Source organism: Cheilinus undulatus, linkage group 14 (assembly GCF_018320785.1).
Source record: "Cheilinus undulatus linkage group 14, ASM1832078v1, whole genome shotgun sequence".
NCBI classification, from domain to species: Eukaryota; Metazoa; Chordata; class Actinopteri; order Labriformes; family Labridae; genus Cheilinus; species Cheilinus undulatus.
The window spans coordinates 458,404-471,281 of NC_054878.1; the positions used below are offsets into that span (position 1 = coordinate 458,404).

Here is a 12,878-nt window from a genome sequence, read left to right on the forward strand (position 1 = left end):
CGTTCCTGAGCCCATGCAGTGATTTCACTACAGAATCATGCCTGTTTTTAATGCAGTGGCCCCTGAGGGCCCCTGAGGGCCCTGCAGCTTTGTCCCCTGCTCTCAGAGATTTCTCCAGATTCTCTGAATCTGTTGATGATATTCTGGACTGTAGATGGAGGGGGATTCAAAGTCTTCACTATCCTACATTGAGGAACATTTTTCTGAAATTGCTCTTCAGCTTTTAGACCTTTTTTTTTTTTTGCAGATTGGGGAACCTCTCCCCATCGTTACTTCTGAGGGAATCTTCATCCATTTCGTCCATTATCTACACCGCTTACCTCATTGGGTGTCGCTAGGGGCTGGAGCCTATCCAAGCTGTCATTGGGTGAGAGGCGGGGTTCATCCTGGTCTGGTCACCAGTCAATCACAGAGCTGACATAGAGAGACACACCTACGGGCAATTTAGAGGTAATTAACCTAACGAGCATGCTTTTGGTGGTGGGAGGAAGCCGGAGCACCTGGAGAGAACCCACACATGCACAGGGAGAACATGCAAACTCTGCACAGAAGGGCCCTGGTTAACCCCTTCACCGCTGTGCAGCCCTTCTGAGAGACTCTGTCTCTTTAAAATACTCCTTTTCTGCAGCTGTTTTTCACTAGTACCATATAGTTTTCCATCCCTACTTATTTGAGATGTGTTGCTGCCATCAAATTAAAAATGAGCTGACATTTTTCAAGAAATGTTAAAATGTCTAATTTTCAATGTCTGATATGTTGTTGATGTTCTTTAGTGAATAAAAAATGAGTTGATGAGATTTGACAGTCGTTGTATTCTGGTTTTTATTTACATTTTGCAGAGTGCTCCAGCTTTGACTATCACGAGCACAGAGACATTAAAAATGAAGGATTTGTCTGTCTCTGAAAACTGTTTTCACCATGGAGGTCAACAAAAGCCTCAGAGCTGATGCAGACATTATTCAGACAGGTCAAACCTGTAAAAACAGCGTGTAAGTTGTCAGCTGAGTATGAAGGCCCAGAGTGAGCTCTCATGAGACCAGAATCAAAGCAGCACTCCTCCATCAGTCCACATGAGCCTGCAGAGCAAACATACCGCTCATGCTAACGCCGTAGACCTGGCAGCAGAACACGGGTCGGCGCCACATTTCTCCTGACTCTGTGACTTTGCAGAACCTGCAGCTTTGGACTTTCACACCCTGTTTTCAGCGTCTGCTCAGGCTGAGTTTGTGTTCCCACACTGGACAGGAGTTTTAGAGCTGGAGAGAGGCAGGGGCGGAGAGTTTCCACGTCCTCCTGGAAAGTTCAAGTCTGTGTATCTGCAGAGACTGAGTCATCTGCAGCAGGTCAGCTTCTCTTTGACTCCACCGATAGAAAAGTGTTCTCTGAGTACAAACTGGACAGAGCTCTCAGGAACCCTGTTTCCAGCGTGATGACAGGTAAGCCTTCAAAATCAGTTACAAATGAGCTAAATCTATCTAACCTTTAATTTTCCACTTTTGGAGCAGAGAGAGAAATCAAACGCACCTAACAGGCTGGAAGGATGATCAGGTTTAAGGTCTGCGTTGATGAAAAGCTGCTTTTTGTTTCCGAGTGTTGCTGCAGTGTGTGGGCACTGGCTTTGGTGCTCTGCTTTCCTTTTCATGTTTCAAGGACTGACGGAGCACGAGGCGGGCCTTCAAGCAGGATTAGCTGGAAATATGTTTAAGATTCTCTGCAGCCCTCTGAGGAGTGTTTATGCTGAAATTAAATATGAAATACCGCTCTATTAAATCTTATCTAATTTTATGAAACTGTAAACTCTTTCAGTCATGAAAACACTCTGGTTACACTGCATGTGTTTGAGCTGTAACCCATAAAGATCCACAGTAAACAGACTCAGACTGTTTTAATGGCAGATCTTTGCTCTCCTATATCCTTAGATCTAAAACTCAGCCTTTATCATCCAATGTTTAACCATAATTCAGATTTGTTTAATTGACTAAAATATGTCTAGAAAAGACCGTAATGAAGCATGTATTATAGATGTGCTCTATTATTGCATTTTACAAAATGAGGACCTATTTGAAAGCAGCATTTAAGTCTGCTATTAAAATGCAAAATATCCAAACAAAACTGCTCCTGAGGAATCAAAGTGAATCTGCAGAAGAAAAGCTCAGGAAGAAACTGAACGAATCCACACAGAGAGACCAGAAGGCATGCGACCCCCTGACAAGGACTGGGCGTAACACAGAAACCTATGGACCAGGGGGGACTAGACTCGGGTGAAACTAGAGAGGGTCATCGCAGCGGGGACACACACAAGGGCAGGAAGACGAGAAACCAAACACAGGGGTGGGAAGTACCAAAGACAGCAGGAAACACTAGAAACATCTACCAGACCACATGGGGAGCAATGCTGAGCCACAACTCACACAATAAAATCACGAGAAAACCAAGACCATGACCAGGAGCGGCTCCAGGACCAAGTTTGGATGGGACTGTTGATAAAAAAGTTATCAAACCCTTCTCCTTCTTATAGGCGACCGTGGTCTAAGGCCTGGATCTTCTGCGATGATCTGTGGCTCTTTTATGTCTTCATTTGAAATATTTTTCTCCCAGAAAACCTTCAAAAGGGAAATTATCCACCGCAAGTCACATTAATCCGTTTGTTTCCCACACTGTTAGAGTGGGCTTTGACTGTCAGCCTTTACTTTTACTCTGTATATTTCTATTGCCCTTATTTGTGATTTTGCTCCTCTATTTACCACTTTTCCCCCATTTTTGCCACTTTTATCCTGCCATTTTACCACTCTTTGTTGCTGCTTTTTGACCATTTTCGCCACTTCATCTTCCCTCTTTTGCCGCTGTCTGCCCTTTTCTTACTTTTTGCCCTTTTGTGCCACTTCTTCTCCACATTTTGCCACTCTCCTGCCAGTTTTTGCCACCTTTAACTTATTTTTGTTGCCACTTTAACCATTTTTGTTGCCACTTTTCACCACTTACATTGTGGATCTTGCAAAGGTATTTGGCTCTTTGGTTGAGCTGGGTTGAGTAACACTGGTCTAAACTGTTTTTCACTCATCCAGTGTTGAAATCAGCTCAATAGAAATTAATTGGCTCATTTAATGAGCCTCATTAACTGGAGATTCTCCAGGTCTTTGAGTCTGGTTTCAAACAGGAAATAAATCTGCCAGAAAATACACTGACCACTTACTGGGGCCCTAACCTTGAAAGCAGATGGATACGCCCGTTTCGATGTTTCTCATTGGTGAATCTGTCTCTAAAAGCTCCTGTCTGAACCGTTTGGGCTCCAGGACCAATCGGGGACGAGGGGCGGTACTTTCAGGTGTGGCAGAGTCGTGATGTAAACAAGCAGCAGCAAGAGCTGGTGCAGTGATGGAGGAAGAGATTAGCGTGGATGCTGCTAAAGCGCCAGTTTGATCAGAACTGGACGACATTTCTGCATTAAAAGAAGAACAAAGAACAGCAGTGAGCTGTTTTCTTTAAAAACCACAAAAGTCGAGTACTGACATGTCTACAGTCGCCATGGTTACCGTTATTCCTCAGTAGCTGTGCACGCGCACCTCGGTCACAGCTACGTCACGTGTTTTGTTGCTCTGATTGGCCCGTAGAGATGTGACAGACAGAATGTTCAACCAATCACACTCTGAGTTTTATGAAGGCTCTGCCCTTGCCCTAAGATGGTCTATCAGAGGTTTTTCAGATGAATGTGTGAAACAAATCCATCTGGCGTGTCAGGTTAAAGGAAAAGAGGATAAAAAAGAACTCAGGAAGAAGGAAGGAACTTTTTGGACTTTGATCAGACCTCTTGTCTCTTTGGTGTGTCGTTGCTGCTGATGTAATCTATTTATTCAGAACTTGTTGTTTTACATCGGATCAATTCTGCAAAAAACTAGGAAATCCACGGTGGAACTACCTGTTTAGATACAGTCCTGCAGAATATTTGACAGATCACAGTGTCTGCTTCCTTTTCAACCCAAACCACTTCTGGATGACGATAATAAAAATAGAAATAAATAAGATAAATAAATAACAGCTGCTCATGCTTCCTGTGCCAGAGCTTGTCAAAGTCATTCAACTTGTCTGGGAGCCATTCCTCATCCCTGCTTGCCACAAAAGGAAACCAGTAAAGCACTCAGAAACCACAGACTTCCACCATTAACCCTTTCACCCAATAGTGAGGAGTCCTTTAACAAACTGCTGGATCCAGACCAGCCGGTTACTCCCTCCCTAGTGGGGAGGAGAGTATTGGTTTCGCCACATGTGGAAGTCACGATGGAAGCATTTCCTGCCGGTGCCAACAGATGCACTGACAGTCTCACCCATGGTTTTTGAAAATTTTGAAATAGCCCCTCCCCTGTAAAGCTGCATTCCAGAAAAGTGGGAAGTCGGAGTTTTCCAACCTCCGACCAAAAAAAGTGCACTGGAACGCCACTCGAACTGGGAGGTCCTAGTCGCAAAGTCGGAGAAAAAATATCTACCCGACTTCACGGAGTTGCTTCAATCTGACGTTCAGCAAGAATGTAACTGAAGACGGCCGTTTACGGTGTGTTTATGTACCTCATCCGTCGTTTTTCCTCCTCTATTTGACTGATTGCGAGACGGCAGGTTTGCTGGAGGTCAAAATGTCTTTTGAGAAACAAAACAAAAAACAGCTTGTCGTGATCAGCCATCTTTGGTGTTTACATTCATCTGGAACACTCTGAGGTCGCAACTGGTACAATCCGGGTGGGATAAGTCCGACGTCCCACTTTTCTGGAATGCAGCATAAGAACTAAACATGTTACGTTATCTCAGCTTAACATGAGCATCTTTCAGCTGAATAGTACAAACAACTTATCTGATTTAGTAAAGTCAACATGTTTTGTAAGAACACAGAAGAATAAGTAATGATTACTAAAAAGTTTAAGTAGAAACAAAATGCGGGTTTACAGTGTGTGTAAAGTGTTTCCATGACTTTCCTGTTTTCATGGACTTCTTTGTTGGTGTCTGCTTGTCTCTCCGTCTCTCTGCCTACTTCCACCTCTCTGCAGTGGAGATGCAGCGCGTGACGTGGGGGTTGCTGGTTCTCGTTTGGACTCTTCAGGCTGTGGAAAGCTGCCCTAATGTCTGTAAATGCTCCCAGAAGATCAGTCCAGAGAAGTCCGAGGTGAACTGTCACAAAAGAGGGTTTCGTGCTTTTCCCTCCCAACTGCCTCCTGACGCCTGGATCTTAAAGCTAGGTTAGTATTTATTTAAATACTGACAACCATAGTTACGATACTCTAGGAAGATGACAGTTTAACCTCCATTCTCTACATGTGAGGACTGGCACTGAGGGCACCATGACCCACATCTGTTAATGTTTCTGAAGGTGAGAACGGGATCACAGACCTGAAGGCTAACGCTCTGAGATCGACCCCGAGGATTGAGAGTGTCAACCTGGAGAGAAATGCCATCAAGTCCATCCACCCTCAGGCCTTCTCTGGAGCCAAGCAGCTCATGCTCCTCAATCTCTACGGCAACCACATCAGCAGCCTTCCACCGAGGGGGTTCCAGGTAAGTGGTCTGAGGAGGAACTGACCCTCTAAACAGTAATCTAACTCAAATACTCACTCTTTAGTAGCGTGCTTCTTTCCATGTCTGCAGGATCTCCTGAACCTCCGCTTCCTCATGCTGGGACAGAACCAGATCGGCGTCCTCAAAGCTGACATGTTTGCTGGACTGAGGAACCTGTCAGATTTAGATCTTCCTCTAAACGCTCTGACTGTGCTCCCGAATAACGCCTTCAGCCCTCTGATCGCCCTCAAAGTCCTGGACCTGTCCCTGAACCGCATCCAGAAGATCTCGCCAAAGGCCTTCACTGGACTCAGACAGCTCATGTTCCTCAACTTGGACAACAACAGGTCCAAGCATTTATGATGAAGGGGGGGGGGGGGTTAAATCCTGGCAACCAGCCTGCTCACGTTAAGCGGTCCCTTTTAGATAAGCTGGTGAACCAGGAAGAACAACAGGAGGGTCTTCAGTCTCACAGACGCTCCTGTAGCATTCAGAGACAAACGCTCCTAACTGGACAGAGATGTGTGTCTCATATACTGAACTAAAGACTCACTAGATGTCTGCATTTTGAGCAAATTTGAGCTGATAAACACTGGTTTTTTTCACTCATCCAGTGTTGAAATCAGGAAGCACAGGAAGCATGAGCAGCTGTTATTTATTTATCTTATTTATTTCTATTTTTATTATCGTCATCCAGAAGTGGTTTGGGTTGAAAAGGAAGCAGACACTGTGATCTGTCAAATATTCTGCAGGACTGTATCTAAACAGGTAGTTCCACCGTGGATTTCCTAGTTTTTTGCAGAATTGATCCGATGTAAAACAACAAGTTCTGAATAAATAGATTACATCAGCAGCAACGACACACCAAAGAGACAAGAGGTCTGATCAAAGTCCAAAAAGTTCCTTCCTTCTTCCTGAGTCTGAATCCAGCAGTGAGCTGCTGCTCAGTTTCATTGGACCCCCTAAACTCACCAGGGTTAGGGTCAGAGCGGTCCTCCCTGTGAAACCGCTGTTTCAGACTGGCGGCGTGTTTTGCTGCTTGCAGCTGCAGTGTGTGTCTGCTCCGTCATCGTAGCAGCTTTCATAGCAGGCGTGAGTTTGCTGCGTGTTGGTTTTGTCTCCTGCTGTCAGAGCTCTGTCATTTTTGCCTCGATAAACCTCCCTACCAGCAGAAGCATTCTGGGAGCTTTTCAAAATAAAAGCATCATGTACAAATGAAGGGAGTTTCTTTAAAGCAGGCTTTTACTTTGCAAAGTGCAAACAGGAAGTGTATTTATGCTTTGTTAACTTTAAATAAATAGAAGAAGTTTGGCAAACAACTTTATGAAACAGACACATTTTAGCTCGTGGCCTTCCTCTGGTTCATCAAGAAACAGATTTCAAACATTTTCTACCCATGTGGACGTAAATATTTGCTACAAGGTAGATATGGCTCTGTATTTATCATCTCATGTCTAGTTTGAACCATAACCGCTCGTGGTGCAAGGAAAAACTGATGGGACCTCAAATCATAAAAATTCTGCGTGTGTGAGACGTGCGGCGTCTCTGCAGCGTCTCTGAGATCAGCCCAGCACTGGCTGCCAGTCTGAAACAGCGGTTACTGCAGAGGAACGGCGAGGAGTGACTGGCCAAATGATGTCACACTACCGGTGCGGACAAAAACGTGGCGACCTCCTGCTGAGTTTACAAACTCAAATGTAGTCAAAATGCAGATATCTAGTGAGTTTTTAGGTTCAGTATATATGAGAGATCTAAATATCTGTCTAATAAGGAGCATTTGTCTGATCATGTCAGGGTCCTTTTAAGCTCCAACAATGCTAAAACATTGAAACCAGTAAAAACTTTCCTGTTGGTTAACACCACAGGTATTAAAGGTGAAGTGATGCCTGCAGCATAACGCAAACACAACAGAACAACAGCTAATTAACAGAAGAAATACCCCATGTCTATTTAGGAGAGACTCACAGAGACACAGTCTGAGAAAAATCTACCATGACATGGATAAATCGTACATTTGCCAGAAAAAACAAACTTATTTAATACATTACACATCAACCCATCACTGGGGCGGCTTAGCAAAGACTTTGCTCAGACCGATGGCCAGAAGGCCTTTTCTGAGGAGGTTTTGATTTTTTGACTAAAACTAAGACTAAAAATGTTCACTGACTCCTTTTTTCATGAGGAGGTTCAGGTGAAAACTGGCTGAAAATATTTCTTTGTTGATAAAAACTTAGGCAACAGTAAAGTTTGGTTTTCATCAAAGAAAGTAAAACCAGACTAAAATGACCAACTTATGAACCAAAGGCAGGAAGTGGCATAAAGCTTAATGATATACGGCTTTATATGTGATTTAATACACTCAAATACATGTCGGTACGTCGCTTGGCGTCTGGGTAGCCATGACAACACGTCGTAGTCGGTGCTGATTTATTCGTCTCATGTAAAGATCGACAGTCTGGACAGCTCATCGCCTCGCTGGCTGCTCATAACGCCCCAATGCAAAAGCAGAAACCCAAAGACAGCGTAAATTTGGCGTTTTTTCATTCTTTATGTGGAAAAAATACTGGTGCAAGGAGATGGATTTCTGGTTTTGTCTTCTTCTATGCCCTCTTTTCTTCTTGGTCGCCGTTTGTGACCACAGCGCCCCTAGCAGGCAGGGGTTGTAGGTGTTCAGACGGTTTGGTCTGTTTGACCTAGAGCAGTGTGAATGTGAGCCAAACCAAAGGAAAGAGCAACAATGCTGCAATTTCCGTTCCAAAATGGACCGAGTCCTCCGGACTATCAGGTGTGAAAACGAACGCACCAGGGTTCGTTTTGAAGTGGACTGAAACCCCCTGTTTTCAGGTGGACCAGAGTCCACTTGTCGGTGTGAGCTTTCACACCACTCCAAACCACCACTCCGGACTATCCAGGAACGGACCAGAGTTTGTTTAAAGCGGACCAAACAGCTCTGGTGTGAACGCGCCCTTAGGATGCCAAAGTGGGGCGCTATTAGGGATATGTTGCTGCTGCTCAGTTTCATTGGACCCGTCTATACTCAGAGTTCCTGTAGGCTGTTTTCTGTGTATTACTGATAAAAAGATTAGATTTCTAACTCTCTCTCTCCTGTCCAGTTTGAGGACGATTCCTGCTGGAGCTTTCAGACAGCTGCGGTCTCTGGAGATGTTGGTTCTGGACAACAATCTTCTGTCCACACTGAGCCCGTCCGCCTTAGATGGCCTGGACAACCTGCAGGTAGTACAGTGTGTGATTAGATATAAATATTTATTAGAACTGGTTCAGCTATTTTTATAAAAACCACACTTACATACCAACATTACTATCTACTGTTACTGAAGGGTCTCTCAGGATTTCCATAAACTTCAAAATCCTGTAAGTCTGTAGAAGATAGAGACGTTTTTGTCATAAATTGAAAGAAAAACAATGAATCAAATGTCTGAATGTATTTATATGAAGGTATCTACAAAAGTTAGAGAATTCCTGACATTGCAGAAGTTACTGGATCATCATAGATCTATGTGTCCATGGTAAGAAGGTAGAAAAAGGTGGGTACTTTTCAACCCGAGGTTTTTCCTCATCTGTGTTCAAAACTAATCCCGTCCACACACACAGCATTGTAGAAACATCTAAGTCCACATGAGGCTGCAAAAACTCACTGCTGTAACAATCACACCATGTGAACAACAGTCTGTCCTTTTCTGCACAGGTGAGGTTACTCGCAGACAGACGTGTGTAAACTCTCACCGTCCCTCCATAACGCCTGGTTCCTCAGCCTGATGTGGGTCAGACCAAACCGAAGGTTATAAAACTGCAGTGAACGCCGGCGAATCGAACTGCGGAGCACTTGGCTCCCTCTCTAGTCTATCAGAGCATTTCCACAGCCGGCACTCCAGACCGGCAGCGGCGTGTGCCTGAAGCGCCACTCCGCTCTGCTTCGTTTCAGATACGCTGCAGGTCTTTTTCAGCGCCGGCCGCTGCCAAACCTCGTAAATTCACCGTTGTTCAGAAAGCACCAACCATGGAAGTCACATTGTGGTTGTGATGATGTTTCTAATCCAAATGTGTTGATTATTGATCCAGGAGCTCTACCTGAGGAACAACGAGCTGGAGCAGCTGCCACCCGATGTGTTCAGGAGCATGGCCAAGCTTTCTCAGCTGGCTCTCAGTGGAAACCGCCTGAAGACAGTGGGTGGAAACATGTTCGCCCATATGCCTGGTAAAAATACCACCTGCCCCATTTTTCACAGGAGCAAAGCTGTCGCTCACACAGAGCTGATGTAGAGCTGCTGACATTGCTCTGGGTACTCTTCAGGGATGTATTTTCTGTTCTGTACCCTCTCAGATCTGAAGAAGCTCCACCTCCATGACAACCCGTGGCACTGTGACTGTCACCTCATCTCCCTGGTACAGTGGATGGGCCAGACCAACACCACCATCTCTCCCCGGGACGCCCTGAGGTGTGCTAGTCCTGAGGTGCTCCGTAAAAAGAGCCTCTCCTCGCTGCCTGCTGACAGCCTGCTCTGCAGTTCCGAGCCCTGAAGACCAGGACGGAGTCAGCATGGGGTCAGGGTCCCTGCAGATTCAGATGATGTGCCTCTTCTAAAAACTGGTTTCTCCTCACCCCTGTATACAAATGTGTATTTTTAGAGTGAACTTGTGTCTCATATGATCTCTCAAAGCTGCAATGCAATCAATAAAGCTTCCTGTAGGATGATGCATCTCCTCGGCTTAAAACACAACATATCGATGTTTCATGTAAAAAGCTTGCATAAAACATCACCTTTGGCCAATGAGGTTTTTTAAAGATGAAAACAAAAGCTGTATATGAGGTTTGACCCGTACTGGAGGGCAGAACTTTCAAACTGCAGCTCCAGTTTAATAATCAGCACAGATGGAGGACGCGAGGATGCAGACACCCAGTATCACTGCAGCATTCTGCACCAGCAAAGAACAAGCACTGCCACTTATCTCCAAATTCAGCCCTGAGATTATTATTATAATCTCATATTGCTTGTCATACAGAGGCTTCGCAGGTTTGGAAAGAGACAGATTACATGAAATGGGATTATATTAATCCCATTTCAGCAAATGGTCTCTGTAATCTTTAGTTAATGCAGAAAATGGAGAGTGAGAGGAGAGACACAGGAAGGTTGTTCACAGTTAAAGTGAAGCAATAGCTGCTCATGATGCAAGCCATTAATATAAGACAGTATGGTGCAGAAACGAACACGGCAGGCTTGTAGCACCCTATAATGTAATAATTTCCTGATAATGTAATAAAAATTTGCCCTTAACTCAGTCGAAAATGTGATAAAACCCAATGATGTAATGACTTAACCAATAATGTAATAAAATATCCTGACTGATGTTGTTATAACATTTTTTCAAACCTGATAATGTAATACTTGACAGATAATGTAATAAATATGTTCATTTCCAGTCCAGACTTCTACATTTTGTGTTTTAAGAATCTAAGAATGTTATCTACACTGGATTTGAAACAACAGAAAGACTATTGGGTAAAATTGCAGACCTTGAGTACCACACAGCCATATGCACATGTGCAAATACTCAGGGACATGCAACTACATCCTGGTCTTACTGAGTGGGTGATGGACTTACCTCCTTGGGAGACCAGAATTCCAGCTCAGATAAGCTTCTGAGCAGCACTGGAGACCCCAGGTAACTCTTCCCTAAACGTACCTCTTCACTTCACAGATTTCCAACAATCACTTCATTTGAAGAGGGTATAAGCATTCACAACACCTACATACACATTACATGAGACCTGACATAAACACAGGCCTACATATCCACTCAGAAATGCTTATTATATCACTTTCAATGTCAAGCTGACATCTTACTCTAGGTCAAGTAACATAGTGGTCAGCTGACATACTGTCATACTTATAGTTTATTATGAGGTTTACCTGTACAAGACAGTCAGCTCTTTTACAGTCCAACAGGAAGTTCAGCTTCTGTGTGGTCAAAGCTGCAACAACTGGTTATTATGGTACTAGAAAGATGTGTACTGGAAATAGACTGCTGATGAACGTGGATACTGTTAAATGACTGTTTCAGCATTGTAAGTGTAAGCGATGCGATGTGATGTGAACTCTAACTAGTCTCCCAAAAGCTCACACTTCAAAGCTGGGTTTCTAAAGGTTGAGTTATATTGTTTATATTGTTTCTTTTGAAACTGTTGGACTAACTGGTTATGTTATTAATTGTTATTGGTGAGATGTCCAACCTCTATAATTCATATTTGGTTTACAGTAAGTGAAATGAACCACTATTAACTAGTCTGATGCTTCCAAAGACATTCATACTACTGGTCTACGTATTTTAGCTGACTTGATGCCCTCTTAATGTTCATGAGCAGTTCTGTGAGCTACTCATCATAATGTTGTTTAGTAATGTAGTACCGTGTTTTTCTCAGCTGTTCCAGGTCTGAGTAATAAAGATCTTGAAGGTGATTTTCACATGTTTATAATGAGCAACAACTTTGATTTGTATGCATTATTATCATCTTTGATTTTATATATTTCAAACTCCCTACAGCTAATAAAGAACTGCAAAAACAAAAATGTAATCAGGAACGACTGTGTTTCGTCCGTCTGTCAGCCATTTACAGCTCATGCTGAGGACGTATTTATCACGCCATCCGTGGTAAAAACTGACGTGCTTGCAGAGCCGAGGTGATGGAGCAGTTGCACTGCTGTGCATCTTTTCTACGATGTTCCTCTCTGCTCTAAAGAGAGTTCAGCGTACCGTATCTAACTCATTTATTGCATCGTATTACAACCTTTCTTTGCTATAATTATAGAAATATTATGATAAATTTGTATTTTAAACACCTCAGAAGGTAAATATTGAAAATGAAAATATTTTTTAAAAATTTCCATCTTTTTCCTAAATGTCTCGTGGGCCAGATGACACCTGGGAATGTCTGGAGTAGGGATAATGTTTAATGTATGTGGAAGTGTTCTGATGATAATCGCAGCGTAGCGGTCCATTTAAAACTTTAAGGTACTAAAGGTACTTCCTGACCCCCAGTGGACATCCAGGATCATGTGACTGCACACAGCCTTTAACCCACCTACAGCTGTGGCTGATGGGTTGGCCAAATTCACCTAAATAAAAGCTGTTTGGTTATTTTCCAGCTCTGGCATGAGGATTGACTTAGTGAGCTAATCAGCAGACATTGGATGATAACGTGCTTATTGGTTTTATAATGTTGCAGCTTTAGTGGGCTGGGATAATGAAGTTTTGGCCCAAATTCATCACAGAGTCTGAGATTTACCCTGCAAACCAGAGAAAAGAAAAATAACACTGAGCCC

At 43.6% G+C, this 12,878-nt stretch overlaps 1 protein-coding gene across 1 annotated transcript; it reads left to right on the forward strand.

The window, feature by feature from the left end:
* The first annotated feature begins 1,335 nt into the window (after window positions 1-1,335).
* si:dkey-1j5.4 (leucine-rich repeat-containing protein 15) lies at window positions 1,336-10,819 on the forward strand. The gene is made up of 7 exons (XM_041805903.1): window positions 1,336-1,436; window positions 5,034-5,222; window positions 5,354-5,538; window positions 5,629-5,885; window positions 8,652-8,772; window positions 9,619-9,754; window positions 9,881-10,819. The coding sequence occupies exons 1-7, from the start codon at window positions 1,430-1,432 to the stop codon at window positions 10,075-10,077; spliced, it is 1,092 nt and encodes a 363-aa protein (XP_041661837.1). The 5' UTR covers window positions 1,336-1,429; the 3' UTR covers window positions 10,078-10,819.
* The last annotated feature ends 2,059 nt before the right edge of the window (window positions 10,820-12,878 follow it).

Coding starts and splice junctions, on each gene's coding strand:
- si:dkey-1j5.4 (XM_041805903.1), top strand. Junction 5,223..5,353: donor CGCCTGGATCTTAAAGCTAG/GTTAGTATTTAT, acceptor ATGTTTCTGAAG/GTGAGAACGGGATCACAGAC. Junction 5,539..5,628: donor TTCCACCGAGGGGGTTCCAG/GTAAGTGGTCTG, acceptor CCATGTCTGCAG/GATCTCCTGAACCTCCGCTT.